This window comes from Megalobrama amblycephala, linkage group LG12 (assembly GCF_018812025.1).
Source record: "Megalobrama amblycephala isolate DHTTF-2021 linkage group LG12, ASM1881202v1, whole genome shotgun sequence".
In the NCBI taxonomy this organism is placed as follows: domain Eukaryota; kingdom Metazoa; phylum Chordata; class Actinopteri; order Cypriniformes; family Xenocyprididae; genus Megalobrama; species Megalobrama amblycephala.
Window position 1 is genome coordinate 13,412,026 of NC_063055.1, and position 16,176 is coordinate 13,428,201.

At 38.6% G+C, this 16,176-nt stretch overlaps 1 protein-coding gene across 1 annotated transcript in view; it reads right to left on the bottom strand.

Moving 5' to 3' along the window:
• adamts10 (ADAM metallopeptidase with thrombospondin type 1 motif, 10) overlaps window positions 1-15,302 on the bottom strand; it is a 65,592-nt gene extending 50,290 nt beyond the window's left edge. The window contains exons 1-3 of the mRNA XM_048209575.1: window positions 14,870-15,302; window positions 6,988-7,307; window positions 605-963 (exon numbers count right to left, since the gene is read on the bottom strand). Of these exons, the coding sequence (XP_048065532.1) occupies window positions 605-963; window positions 6,988-7,090 (462 nt within the window). The 5' untranslated portion in view covers window positions 7,091-7,307; window positions 14,870-15,302. The remainder of the gene's footprint in view (window positions 1-604; window positions 964-6,987; window positions 7,308-14,869) is intronic.
• Window positions 15,303-16,176: the final 874 nt, after the last annotated feature.

Here is a 16,176-nt window from a genome sequence, read left to right on the forward strand (position 1 = left end):
TCTTGCTAATCTTTTCTATGTAAAGTACACAAGGTTTGGGGTTAGCAAGATTTTTTTTTTTTTTATGAAATGATTAATTTATTTAGCAAAGACACATTAGATGGTCACTCCATGGGGGCTGCCATATTAAGAGCACATCACCAGGCCCCGAAAAATTTTCGCCACATTTTCTGCACAATTTTAGGGAAATATTTTCTTTTTTTTTTTTTTTTTTTCAAGATTTTTTTTAAAAGAAATGATTAATTTATTTAGCAAAGACACATTAGATTGGTCAAAACTGATAAATGCTGTTTTTTTAACTTTTGGTTTCCACTAAAATATTAATATTTTTTGATCAATTAAATGCAGCCTTGGTAAGCAAAAGAGACTTCTTTCAAAAACATTAAAAAAAATGTAATGACCCTGAACTTTTTTCAAGAAAAAATATTAGGTAATCTGTTGATTAAGCTTAACTTGCATTGAACCCGGAATATTCCTTTAAGGCTATAGGTGCAGAGCATTTTCCGGACTTTCCGGTCGTCATAGTGCTTAGGTTTAGTACACAGAGATTAATACATCATTTGAGACTCAGCACTATTTCTGATAAAAGTACAGTGGAGCTCACCAGGCCGTTACAGTTGCTAAGAGCCACAGAACTAGAGTGAGGCTGGTGCTGCAGGTGACCCACGTAGTGGCAGTTGGGCAAGTACGGGTGACTCCAAGCCAAGTGCCCTCTCTTCCAGTATTCCACACGGAACTGTCGTGAAAGCAGTCCTCCCTGCAGTGTGAGGTTGAGTAGAAGGTCAGCGCTCGACGTGGAGAGCTGATAGTACAGCTGCGGGTCTGGAACGCTCTGCGATTCCGTGCTACGCCGGTGTCGGCCATTCCCGTGAGAAGTCTCCTCTTCCGATAGTGTTTCCCCATGCGGCCCCACACGCACTGGGATGGCAATCTCATACTGGCCCAAGCTGGACAGAAACTCAGCTGTGGAAACACAAAAAAATTCCATGAGATTGATAGATGGATGTTAAGTTGAGTTTATACAACTTTTTTTTCTCATTAAAAAAAGTTATGCACCAATGACAGTACATAAATATACACTACCATTCAAAAGTTTAGGCTGTGTAAGATTTTTTATTGTTTTTGAAAGCAGTCATTTATGCTCACCAAGGCAGCATTTATTTGATTAAAAATATAGTAAAAAGGTAATATTGTGAAATATTATTCAATTTTTTTATTTTAAAATGTAGTTTATTCCTGTGACGCCAAAGCTGAATTTTCAGCATCATTATTCCAGTCTTCAGTGTCACATGATCCTTCAGAAATCATAATATACTGATTTGATGGTCAAGAATCATTTTTTATTATTATCAATGTTAAAAACAGTTGTGGTGCTTAATATTTTTGTGGAAAATATTTTATTAATATAAAGTTCAAATGAACAGCATTTATATAAAATAAAAAACCTATTGTAACATTATAATCAATTTAATGTGTCCTTGCTGAATAAAAGTATTAATTTCTTTAGAAAAAACAAACAAACAAATAATTAATGACCCCAAACATTTTAATGGTAGCGTATATTATAAAAACTATTATAATATACTATTAGTTTTTATCATAGTATTATTTTAATATTGTATAATAATTTATAAAAAATATGAAACATAAATGTACTTTTACATGGATAAAGACTCCAGTCATATCAGTAGCCTACAAAAGCTGTTTTATTCTACTTTTAGATGGTCACTCCATGGGGGCTGCCATATTGAGAGCACATAACCAGGCCCCGAAATTTTTTTCCACATTTTCTGCATGATTTTAGGGAAATATTTTTTTTTTTTTTTTTTTTTTTGACAAATTCTGCAGATTGGGTTTAAATAGGAAATAGGGGTTCTAGAAATGTATTGGTAGAAGATAACATATTTAATAACTAATAACGGATATTAAACAAAATATTAAACTAACAAGCAAAGAATTAGGGATGTGAGGGAATTCGTGTAATGCTACATCCACGCCTCTAGTTGTCAGTACGTTGTCTAGTATCAGTCCAAGACCAATCACCCAGCACAACATTAAAAAAAATACTAAATGCACTTTTAACTCTTTCAGTTTGACTGTTTTTGGATCCTGAATTTAATTCTGCACTATTTCAGAAGATGCGTAATCGAGCCCCCTAACGTATAACAGTGAAAACATAGACTGCCAGAAAAAAACTTGTCAATGGCAGGGAAGCATTCTGTCATAAATGGCGGAAAATCTCATCAATGGCAGGGAAACAGTTAAAAACAAAATAGGTGAGAATAGAATAGAACTCAAATCAACAATACACATGTAAACAATCAATTTGAGGCAGATCACTATGGATAGGCTGGAGCCCATTCAGAGAACCTCTGGATTTTATTCAGTTGCAGTCATGTACTCTGACCGTGTCAATTGGCGAACAAAAGAGTTCACAGTGAAACTATTGAGTAGACCACAGAGAAGAAACACAAGCTAGCGGCCCAAAGGCCAAGGGCTGCCTGTTGCTATGGAAATCCTGAAATTGTATACTTCCTGTCCCCAACAGCAAGCCTGGAGATTAATTGTCCAAATTTGGCATTTGAAAAACTGCACCCAAGGGGCGGAGATTGACAAAGAGACAAACATCCTGAAACCAAACCAAACTCATTTAAACATTCAGATACTCTGTGTGAAAAAGTACACCAGGATCAGTGTCCTTAATGTGAAACAAGGTTTTTCCCATTGGTTTGTTTACTCCATCCTGCCAGTTCAAACACTGTGAGCAGGGCGACAGCAATGACTCTTTTGTTTGGGTCCAGAGGCATGAAGATGAGACTTGTGCGTGACCTTGATTTAGCTTGTCTTACTACTTTCCATAATATCTCAAATCTCTAAAAATACATCAGCAGATGCACCATGTGACTTATATCAAATGTGTCATTGTGTACAATGGCAAGAGAAGGACAAGAAACCTTATAATATGTGGTCCATTTCATTAAGCCTTCCATAAGGAAGAAAAGTGGGCTCAAACCAAGTGCTGAAAATATAAAAGATCACCTCTTTCCCTCCTCACAGCAGTTATTCAGACGGGGCCGCTCAATAAGACTGTCTAATTACTGAAAAAGCAGCTGCTTCTGAGACCCATGTGTTTTCATTGGGTTTTTTAAAACATGTGCAGACTCAAAATCATCACTGGACCAACAGAAGAGCTCAACAGATGAGGTTTGTCGTTTTGATTACGTTTAAGGTCACTGCTGGCCTTATACACCCTGCGTTCCATCTGTGCTGTCTGGGTTTACAGTGGTGGAGTGGTTTGGTAGTAAAACGACTGTTAACTGAAAAGTTGCATGGTTCGGAATTACTTTTAAGGTTTAACATGCTAAATAACATGCTACTTTTTAAATTTACGGTACAAAAAGAAAGAAATAAAAGTGTCTGCAAATTACACAGAAGAAACTATAGTCTTTATGTAAACAAGTCATGTGCTGCGCTTGTCCAATCAATGATGCTGACACCGCAAATATGCAAATAACATTAACCCCAGGTTTTAAGAATGTACAGTGTGAACAACACGATCACATGAGAATGCGTATCAATAGTACGAGTTTGTAATCTCGTAGAATATATACGGCAAAATGAGTTTTGGCGTGCTTATGGTACACGTTTTTTTTCGCGTGCATATGATACGCACTTTATGGCGTGTATATGACACGCCATAAAGTGCGTATCATACGCACGCGAAAAACCGCGTACCATAAGCACGCCAAAACTCATTTTGGCATATATATTCTACGAGATTACAAACTCGTACTATTGATACGCATTTTCATGTGATGGGGCTCGTGTGAAACGTCAGCTTATGAAAACCCAGGATTAATCGTTAACCCTAGGTAAATTATGAGCAGTGTGAAATGTGAAGCAAAATAACCCAGGACTCTGTTTACCAGGGTTTAGAAGACCCAGGGTTAACTTTTTCAAGGGTAAAAATACACTAAGTTATTCCAGCCTCTCACTGAAACATCCAGTCCAGACAGTCACAGTCACAGGAGCCAGGGGCACAGCTGGGTCTTATGTCAAAGCATGAAAGTGGAGCTCAAACTGTACAACACGCCCAGCCCTCTGACCGCCATCAACTGGCGCTATCTTAAATAAACATAAGGCCCACAATTGATGGAAGGGTATTCCCTGCTCTCACACCTACAGTGAGCACTGATCCTCCGGAGCCTTTGATGTGCCTTTAATCTCAACGAGGAACCCGAGAGGAGGAGGATGCCTGTGTTACTTCCCCATAAACTCCCTCGCCATGGACAGAGCCCCATTAAAAGTATAAAGACTTCACTTTTGATTCAAATAAACCACCGTCAGGAGCCGCCCAGGGTTTGAAAGTTTATTTTAGAAGGTTAAGGAGAACAACCTTTAATTAGGACCGTGCGGGAAACTGAAGTGAACCCCCTTTTTTTAACCATAGCTTTCCTGTGGAAACCGGGCTGGAGAAAGAGACAGAGAAAGAGAGGCGTCTCTCCACCTTTCCCAGATGTGCAACAGCTGTATCAAGTCAGCGAGTGCACCCAGACTTGTGGAGGAGAAAACTCTTCCTCATGCCAGCCTGAGAAGTCAGTCTTTCTTGAACGGAGGCCCTGTCAGTGACTCAAAACCCATCCATATCCTGTTTGTGTATCGTCTACCATGCTGCTATTTGGACTGCAGGATTAAAATATATCCTTGCGGTGACTGGTCCCAGCATGTGGCGAGATTATACATAAACTCAGTGCTCCGCTTTAATAACCATCCGCTACTTGATGTAACACTAATTATTATGGGAGGGCAAAATGCGTTATTAAGCTATTCAAAGGCCAAAAATGTAAGTTTACCAGCAACTAGGGCTGCATATTTGTCCCATACGCCTTTTAAATAAACACACAAACTCAGACACGCTCACACACTCGCCCAGAACTGGACCAGACGACGAAATGAAGTCAAACCCACATGCTTGAACATGTTCTTATTATGTAACGGGAATGAGGTTTGTATCTGCCTCAATCTTATATATTTGAAATGACTTAATGAGATTAGTACAAAGAATGTACATTTTGATGTCAGATGTCTAAAAGGGTGCCTCCTGTGAGTCTTGTCAGAGCGATAACTGGGTCACTAATCGTTTGAAAAGAGAAAGTGGTCGGTTTCATGGAAAGATGGGTCATCGAGTCTGGCTGGCTCTTGTGATGGCTAACTGACGTTGCAGGGCATCTGTTCCTGGTTGTCTAAATGGTTTGTTACTGCTCAAGGTTTGAGGCTAGCAATCCATTCCGTTTTACAGCTTTGATGATCTGCCATTGCTGCCTCCATTGTGCAATGTAAAACGGAAAGTTTCTCAGGTAACTTCTAGCGCAACAAGTGTATTTACATGCACTTTAAAAGTTGATTTCAGTCAGACTAAGTTAATTTGTCTTTTTCAGATATCAGATATTAAATAAGATATTGCTAATTATGAGATATTGCTAATTATGTTTAATAGTGGTTTATATGAGTTTTTCAGTGGTCAATACACTATAATACAAATAAACACACTTTAATTAGGGATGCACCAATCATGAATTAACATGGACGATTCCAATTTTTTTACAAGCAAATTGGCAGATTCCGATACCAGTTGCTGTTTTGTTTATTGTTTTCTTTGTTTAAGCAATTCATTTGTTGTTTATTTGCTCTATAACAGACCTTAAACAAAAAAATACCTGCAACCACTGAATTTAATCATGATCCAAACAAAGATACTAAACACATGTAACATGAGGAGTTGTTTGGGATTTCAATTAGATTGTATTTTGTAATTTTAAAGCAAAAACAGAATGGTCTGACTTTAGATTTGTGAAATTATGCTAATAAGACACCTGCACAAAACAAAAACCACAGACAGGCTGAATGAAAATGCAAATTCACTCTCTGACAGTAGGTGGCACTTATGGAACAGCAGCAATATAACGCTTCCTCGGTTACCGCTGTACAGGAAGCAGCACTAGATTATTGAAGCGGAACTCAGTAAGATTTGCGAAGCTCCCCCTACAGTTTCCTTCAGTGAATCACACTGTCGTAAATACTCCAAGCGCAGCTCTGGACTACAACGACTACAACGCTCGCCAGCGCAGTAGTTTTGCAAATACAGTACAAGAAAGAGGAGGTGGGTAATTTGCAAATACAGTACACTCGATGGAGGTGGGTAATTTTCGAAATTGTCTTATAAAGTCATAATATACATTGTTTTTGAATTACCGTAAAGCATTTTGTCACTCTCGCGTGAACGTGAATATGAGGCGAGATTGTTTCGGGTCGGTGCAGCTCAACTTGCAAGTGCTGTATTCTGTATTCGTAGACGTGCCAGAGGGGGTTAGTGCACGCCTCAAACACACCACTTCAAGTCAATTAACCATCGTAAGGACTTAGAAAACTTTTTATGAAGGTAAAAAAAGTTACTTAGTTCTGCTTTAAGATAGGCATTATACGTAGGTAAGAGGAAAAGAAAATGTCATTGAAACTTTTCTGAAGACAGTCAGTTCCCTTAGGGATACATTTATATAAACCCCCACCCCCAATGCAATATTTTTGTTTCAATATCACAAACATTGAGCTTGCTGTGCCTGGTACAGTATTTTTCTCTGCTGGCACATCTCTGTTCTCTTCTTTCCATCCGTTCATCCATCTTAAGTGTGTCTTGTCTCTGTCTGGCCTGTGTTAACGTCCTGTTTACAGACTTCATAATATTTCCACACAAACTGCATTTTGGGAAATGATTGCAATGCAATGCAGTTTGTGTGCAAGTCCGGAATAGAAATTGGCCAAAATAAAACAAAAAAACGTTGCTGTTGCCGTTTGGAGCAAAAACCATCGATTGGTGCATTTCTAACTTTAATGGCAACAAATGACAACTAAAAATGAATACTTCCTTTTCATACCATTTACATAAAATTCACCACAATACAACAAAACAAAAATAATCAGTAATCTTACCTTGAGTCTGAGCAAAATCCTCAGGACTCCAACTCTCTGCCACTCCACTGGCAACCATGGCGATGATGCCAACGCAGGCCAAACTCCTCCACACCGTTTCCATGGTTACTACAGCAAGCTTCAGTGCAGTGCCCAGCCCTCTGTCCCAACATGTCTTCTGCCCTCTGACGGCCCCACGCTCACCAAAGTGACGCACAGAATTCTGGAGCCATGGTGGCTTCACTTCTACGTGGATCCTGACGCTTCGGCTCTCAGAGTCGGAGGTAGAGGACGGGCAGTTCTAAGATGTGTACAACCAGGGATCATCAATAAGAGCCTCCCTATTGAGAAAAAAACATGTTAGATAGATGCAAAAGAAAAGGAAGAAAGGGGGAGTCCCACGGCTAAATGGTTCCTATCTGACTGGTCAAACATGTCGGCTTGGGAGGCTGTTGTTTGCACCATGTTGTTGGAGCTAATCAATCATTCCTCCTTTCACATCCAGGAGGATGGAAAAAAAATCTGCATTCTAACCTGGGGGCTGCTGTTTCTCTTCACTCTGTTCCGCACCGGAAGAGTGCAAAAGAAAGGAAAGCATTGTGGGGTCAGGAGGGCAAGCTGACGTCTGAGGCAGGCTATGAAACAAAAAGTCTCAGTTTGAGAAATGCCACAAGTGGGACTTGTGTGTTACCACTATTCCTAAAGGGATACAATGAGACATTGGGGCAGCCATAGGCTGTGTCTGAAATTAACATATCGCATAATGCATACTGGAGTACATACTGTGTATACTGCCTACTAATTTTTATAGTAGTATGTGAGTGCGAGTACATTGTCATTGTTACATATTAAACATTGTAACATTTAGTTATATTTAGTTACATTTAAGTTATTTAGCAGATGATTTTATCCAAAATGATTTTTAGTCATTTATAAATTGAAATTCAGCAAGTAAATCATCTCAGAAAATTTTTTATTTTGCAGTTTACTTTAAAAATGTATGTAAAATGATATAACATAAAAAAAAACATTAAAAAGTAAAGAAAATATATTGTATACTGTAAAATTGAGACTGATTTTGTCTCTGTCACACTGGAAATGCAAGGTTAAAGGTGCAGTAGGAGATCTGGGAAATGCTAACATTAGCCTGCTAGCATCGGAAGCATAGTTGTGTCCCAAATAATGCACTATACACTATGCACTTATGCAGTATGTACTCATCCATGTAGTGTATTAATTTTATATGTTTATTTTGTCATTAAACATCTGAGTCTGATCCCCCCTTCCCCTCCACAACATAATTAAAGCTGCAACAGCTGAGTGCATGAAGTCTCCAACATTCCGCACTTCGTTTTTTTCCATTAATTTAGTGCATCATCCGGGTATTTAAAGTGAATTTTTTGTTTTTTTGAATTTCTGTGCACTACTCGCACTGTTTGTACTTAAAAACATCATAAAATAGTGCATAAGTACGTGAATTGGGACGCACCTCATGAGATCCCACCCTCCCTGCAAATCACCGTCCACAATCTCCGTCTACACTACACGGCCGAAAACGCATGTCATGCACACTGGGCATGCGTGAAGAAGTGTAAACAGTTGCCTCTTGCGCATGTAGGCAGCTGCAGTATTAAAAAAACGCAGAGTGCACAATGCACAATGGCTGCTAAAAATGACAACAAAGCCAGCAAATATTGCAGTTCAGTCTCCATGTTATTGTTTACACAGTCATCAAAGATACGCAGAGTGAACGTGGGCAGCCACGGCGTCGTTTTCAAAAGTCTCCATTTTGGCCTGTTTATACTGAAATGCAACCACAGCATTTTCAAACTAAAATGGGGTCTGCAGCATTTTCGAGGTTCGGAAATGCCGGCATAGTGTAAATGAAAAGACGGTAGCAAAACATATGCGTTTTAAAACGAAAACGCTCTAATGTAAACGGGGCCTTAATTACAGTAGTTATGGCGTAAACGCAGTTTTGATTTTGATCGTTTTGATTCAGTAGGAAGGTGGGTGCTACACCTTCCACAGACGATATATATTTATAAAAATACATTGAAACCATTTAACCATTTGCTATCAGGATATAAGGATACTTTCAACCAGTTTAACAACCTATTGCACCTTTAAGTCAAGCAATCACAGTTGAAATGGTCTGCAAATCATTCATCACACTGAAAATGGTAGGTTAAGTCAAGTGCTTTGCATTATGGGATAGCATATTCCTTGCAGCATGTTTTGATTGTGTACTGGACTTTCGAAAATTTCATGCATTTAGAAAATTGGCATACTTTGTGCAGTATACATAATGCACACTGCAAACAGTATGATAAGAATGGAAGAACGCCATTTCAAACCCAGCAATGCTGAAGATTTATCAGCAATGTGATCAACATCAACAAAAGCTATTCAACCTCCTTTTCGCCCCACTTCCTTTTTTCACTATTCATCCCTCACTCCATGCTTTCTGGGAAGTGGTAGAAAGAAATGCCATACAAGCCCTGATGGGTGAAGAGAAACCAAGTGCAGACAAAGGTAATCAAAAACAGATGGGAAATGATTTGGCAACATAAGGATACAAGTTGCCTCATGATGAAAAAAAGGATGAAGGGAGAGAGGGAAAAGTTTAGAGGATTTAAAGGAGGAGGAAAGGGAGACAATTTGGGTAAGGGTATAGACGTTACACCCTCATTTGTCCATTAAGGATAACTATTCCTGACAAGTACCACAAAAAAGACAATGGCAAAAGTAGTGTGTCTGTGTGTGAGGGAGCTTTGTCTAATTTCTACGGAAAAACTGTTTTGGAAAGTTATTTGAAACCACTGCGTGAAACTCATCCAAGATTTCTGTTGCCTCAAAATAAGCCATGTTAAACTGCCTGACAGTATTCTACATCCCCCTCCATTAAAAATCAAACACTCTCCATCTTCATTGAAAAAAAATAGAGGCAACAAATAGGTCAGGACCCAAAAGTGGCCTCAGAGGCTGATTCTGGTTTTAAGTTCCCCTCATTTCCTATGAACTGCATTGAAACAGCTTAAGTGCAGCAAGTAATCTTAAACACTAAGAGGTCTTTGTCCCTTACAAATAGTGATGGACTACATGCCCCTGTGCTCTGCACACCCTTTCAAGCCTCCAGGCCTCTTACTGTTATTTCCTGCTTGGCAAAAGCCACTTTACTTACATTACCTCTTGTTAGAGTCTTGTTTTATTGTGAAGTTACAAGACTGAGATCGGTGGTTTTCATTAAAACACTGTCTTATCTAAATCTTGGCAAAAAAGGGCTAAGATTTAGCCCCCCATGTTCTTCATTTGTGTGTCACGAACTACGCTGCTTTGAGGTTTGATAGACTTAAAAAGGCCAACATTATGATATAAGCGATAGGAACTGAGAACCAGTTCTTAGTCAGAACTAACTGACTAATTAAAAAAAAAAAGTTTCATTTTTACAGTTAATATTTCTCACATATGCATTCAACAGAATAAAATACTACAGTGCTAAACAGACAGCAGAACCAGTGTTGTCCAATTCAGGAAAAAATCTTTGGAACCGGTTCTATTTAGTGACTCAAAAACATACAGCACAATCAGTGTAATCCAATTTATAACCAAATGACTCTAAGGAGCTGGTTCTTTTTAGTGACTCAAAAACCTACAGCACAACCGGTGTAATCAATTTCTCAATTAACTCTTTCCCCCTCAGCATTATATATATATATTTGAACAATTTTTTCCCTCTCTCTCCTCTGTCCATCCTCACCCTTCCATCTCCTTCTCTCTTGCCTTGTGTTTCCTTAACCCTAGGTGCTGTGGCCACCGTGACCCCCTTAAAAGCTGAGAAGATTGTGTTTTTCTCAAAGACTACATCTGGATCAGATTCAGGACGATGATTAAATGTAGGTGGAGTAGATCGAGTCCATCAACAACCCCAAAGCTTGACCAATCCTATACTTCTTCCTGGGTCAACATTTCATTCGATAACGAATGATTACGATATGATTAATATGCTGATTTACGAATTATATGCTGTTTAATGCTTGATGATCACGTTTTTAACATGTGCTTAAGCAATGCTTCCATCGCTTGTTTCTGCTTCTTTTTCGCCTGTGTTTTGATCCAGAGATTCTGTAAACTCTTTCAGAAGATGAGTAATATCGCCCCCTACCGTATAACAGTGAAAACACGGATTGCCGGAAAATTCCGTCAGTGGCAGGGAAAGAGTAAAAGAGATAGTTCACCCAAAAATGAAAATTCCGTCATCATTTACTCACCCTCAAGTTGTTTCAAACCTGTATAAATTTCTTTGTTCTGCTGAACACAAAGGAAGATATTTGGAAGAATGTTTGTAACCAAGCAGATCTCATCCCCCATTGGCCATAAAAAATACTATGGTAGTCAATAGGGGGGCGAGATCTGCTTGATTACAAACATTCTTCCAAATATCTTCCTTTGTGTACAGCAGAACAAAGAAATTTATACAGGTTTGGAACAACTTGAGGCAGTGAACTATCCCTTTAAATGACTGTTATGAGCTGGTTCTTTTAAGTGAATAAAAAACCTACAGCACAGCCAGTGTAATCTGATTCTCAAATGAGTGTCTGTTATGAGTCAGTTCTTTTAAGTGAATCAAAAACATACGGCAACCAGTGTAATTCGATTCCCGAAGCAATGACTCTAATAAATTGGTTGTTCATAACAAATTTAAACAAATTTGTTGGTCCCACTTTATATTAAGTGGCCTTAACTACCATGTACTTACATTTAAATTAATCATTTGATACAATGCACTTATTGTGTACATACATGTTTTTACATTGTACTTATATTTTAAAAACACCCGCATGTAATTACATCTGTAATTAATTTCTGTAATTACATTTATAATTACACTGTTGACCCATCCCTTAACCCTTACCCCTACCCTTAAACATACCCATACCACCAAAGCTTTCCCTAACCTTACCCCTTTCCCACCTCAAAAGCAACAAAAGTGTTTTGCAATTCAATATGAACCCAATAAATACATTGTACTTATTTTTTGATGTAAGTACATAGTAGTTAATGCCACTTAATATAAAGTGGGACCAATTTGTTTAATATATAGTAAAGGCCAATTTAAAGAATCCTTAATGGAGTCATTAACGGAACTATAAAGGAACCAGAGGAGGAATGAGAATCATTCAGTTCCCATCTTTCAGTCACATAGTTATAATTAAAAAACAATATACCAGAAATTGTGTAAAGAGAGAAATAATTCAACTTTTCCAGCGAATGATTCATTTGTCCATCTGCAGTCTGTTTTGTGATAAAAACGCAGCCCACAAGCTCAAGCCACAGAGGCCACAGGAAGATATGACCTTGCAGAACAACATCTCCTCCAAAAAATTCAGCTGTGGCCTTGAAGGAGTTGAACTTAGTAATTGGCTGCTCTTGGGGGCAAATCAAGAATGAGAAGCATCTGCGAGCTACAGATGGCGTGTCAACATATACTAAATGTGACATGAAATTTCAGTAAGGGCCTCATAATCTGTTAGTGCAGACATGAGGTACGAGAATGTGTGTGATGTGATCTGAGACGGCAAGAAGCATTTTGTGCTGTCAGACTACACCGGCGGAGACGGGGAGCCATCAGGCACGAGTAAGACTCTGATAATTAAACCCACATGACAGACTGAATGTAAAGCGCTCTCTGCAATGGAGAAATCTTTGGTCTGAATCCTCTTCAGAAACTAGGCAGTCTCTCTTCATCTCCATTTGGATGACATGCAAGCAGAGAGTCTCCTCACTTAAGCTTGACACCACGCTGTAACAATATGAAAGAGCGGCAGACCACTGGCCTCCACAAACACTGTCTTACCCACTAACAACAAGACTTGATTTACACAAACCAGAGGATTCAAACTGGGAAAGACCCCAAAAACAAAAACTTGGTGTATCACACTTCTCAATTCATTTTCCGCTGGCTCTTTAAAATAAACAAAGCACAAACAAGGGAATTAAGATCATGATCACTGATGCACTGTCAGCAGAGACTTATGTAACAACCGGTAATGAACTCTGAATCCATCAACGGAGACCATAATGTGAGACCCATTCATGACCGGCTGTGGAGCATGAACATTTTAGTCAGCTTGCAAAACCACACACTCCTGAACCAGACAGATTTTACCACACCAACCTTATAAACACTTTAAAAAAAAAAAAAAAGATTATTTACTTTATGACAGATATCACCTAAGCAATGGGCCTCTTGAGTTTTCTTATGATGTTCATGATGTTCACCAGCAGAGGGTGGTAGTTTAGTGCAGGGGTTTTCAGGCTTTTAGATGCCACAGATCCCCAAACATGATCATCCTCTTGCAAGGGACCCTCATCCAAAAATTTAAAAGGCAGCTATATACTTTCATGTATAAATGTCTTGTTTAAAGACACAATTAGTTTAGTTTAATTAACTTAATATTATAAATATGTGTAAAATATTATTTCAATTATATTTCATTTCTATTACATAATTACATTTTACTCACTATTGCATTATTTATTGTTTGCTTATTTAAACCTATTTTTATTATTTATTTGAATACATTTGATTAATTTTAACCAATTCATTTTATTTCGTTTTCTATTAAATATTTTACTTTTTCAGTTTGAAAACCCCTAGATCTGAGCTGATAACCAAAGATTTAACCAAATTATTTTTCAGCTCCTGGAGGAAAAACAGGGTTCTAACCTTTAGACCAATGTATTTCCATGATTTTCCATATCTTTTCCAGTTGTTCATGATTAAGCCTTTTCGAAAACCATCACTCAAAAGAGAACATTTTAAACCAATGAAATATAGCTGAAATATTTATATTCACTAAAACCTGCCTTTTCAAGTCCTGGAAACATTTTTATAATTATCTGATATTTACTGATTTTCCATGAAAGTGGGAACCCTGGAGCAGTTCTTGAATTTACTTTGAATAAAAAGTTATCCACAAATCAGCTGCTCCGCTAGAAACCATCCTAAATGACAAACATAAGTCTATACATCTGAGATCAATGTCTAAATATAAGACTTCATACCCCTAGCTTACCAAGCTCTCTCCGCCAAACGTAGAAGCGGACAGACAGGCGTGGAGTCGTGCCAGGAGAAGCGCTCGCTCTACCCCAGCAGTTCCCAAACCTGTTTCTGGAGGCCCCCCAATAGTACACATTTTGGATGTCTCATCTGACACACCCTTTTCAGCTCTTGGAACCTCTACTAACAAACTGATGAGTTGAATCAGGTGCGTTTGATTAGGGAGACATCCAAAATTTGTATTGTTGGGGGGCCTCCAGGAACAGAGTTGGGAACCACTGCTCTACCTGACAGGGAGCAGGTCTCCTGTGTGTCCTCGTTGCCAATTTACGCATTCAAACTACATAATTTATCCAACTTTCAATTGTCCATGTCTTAAATAAGCCAAATGGTGCAGTATTATGCTTGTATAATAACTATATATTTCATGAGGGAGACTGTTGCTCTGCAATTCTTCAGTTTTTGTCTACCAGTCATCCCATTTGATAGCAGCTGTAATCAGGCATTAATGGAAATATTACAAGAGCAGATAATTTATTAAGTCGCCAAGGGAACTGGACGCCTTCCTCAGAGGCTTCTGGCAAACCCTTCGACTCTGCACCCCACAGACAAAGAGAGATATTTCTGCTTTCTGCTAGAGTGATCACCAGCAGGTCTGACAGCGCTGCAGCCTCCATCATTTTAGTTTACTATAACTGAATGTTGCAAATTGACAGCAGAATAGACATGCATATGTCTCCCAACAAGAATGTTAAAACAAGAATGGTAACCATGCACGGATACAATGTATTCATTTGCACGTTTGACATAATAAACGTACAAAGTTGACAACGGCCTTACCTAATTGTGCAGGAACGGGCAATTTGGTGACCCTGAGATTTACCGACCACCGTCTGGTCCGTCGTCCTCCTTCAACACCGGGTAGTTCTCTGCCACATACTGAGATGAGCCGGTGGACTGTGCTCTGGTGCTGCGTGGTTTCTCTGCTTACTTCGGTCTTACCGCTGAAGAGAGGAACTGAGTTCGGACTGCGCTTTGGTGATGTCCGATTCGCGAACGAATCGTTCTTTTGAACAGGTTCTTTTTAGTGACTCGATTGAGCCGATTCGCACGCGGTAGGAGAGAACGCTTTCTAAATGCTGAAGTAACCTAACCAAATTTACTTCAACGTATTTATTATCCTTCATTACCCCTACCCTATTTCATTTTAATCGTTTTAAATAAAAACAACACATTTAAGGCGGCCTTTAACTGAAAACAAAGAGCAAATACAATTAGAAACCATTATAAATAGCCTACATTAAAAGTGCTGCAAGCGACTTTTAAGGAATGTAAGCAGCAATAATTCTACTGTATAAAAGATATCACTGAAATTATCTTATAGACATCGCGGCATTCTGTGACATCGTTCTTTTGAACAGGTTCTTTTCAATGATTCGATTGATTTGAGCCAAATCGCACGCGGTGGGGGAAGACTGATAGCCTACTCTATAAACGTAGGCCTACCGGTTATTTGAAATAACCAAATTTACTTAATGCATAACGATTATTCTTCATTACCCCCACCCCATTTAATTTTTTTTAATCAATTTTTAAAGAAAAGCAATAAACGTTTTAACAAGAATTAAACAAGAAATAAAACAATAGAGCCTATATAAATTAACACAAGACGTGTCACTCGTATTGTTTTGAATGGGAGAAAGTGTAACGCGCAATAGACCTTATGTAGCCCCGCCCCTTTTCAGCGTTGCGCTCGTTGTCTTTTGACTTCCGGTTTGTATTTCCACAGCGATATTACATTTATGAATGAACTGCTCGTTTTAAAATCTTCCCGATCTACTGACATTTGTTAAGACATCTGCTTTAAACATAACAATGCTCATGATAACTTTCATTAACTCTACAACAAGTAAATCCACTTAACCAACTAATTATTCTTTGACAGCGATGCCATAGAAATGTACAGAGCTACCGCAAAACGGAAGTTCAAAGACAATTTTATAAAGATGGCGGCGCGCTTGTTTCTCTGGTAAATACATAGACAGTAAAAGGTAATAAGCCAATCGCCGACTGATAAAGTTATCGCGTCACTGCAGCGGCCGTTAGAAGCACCGGTTTCTATAGAAACAGTCAGACTCTCACCTTCG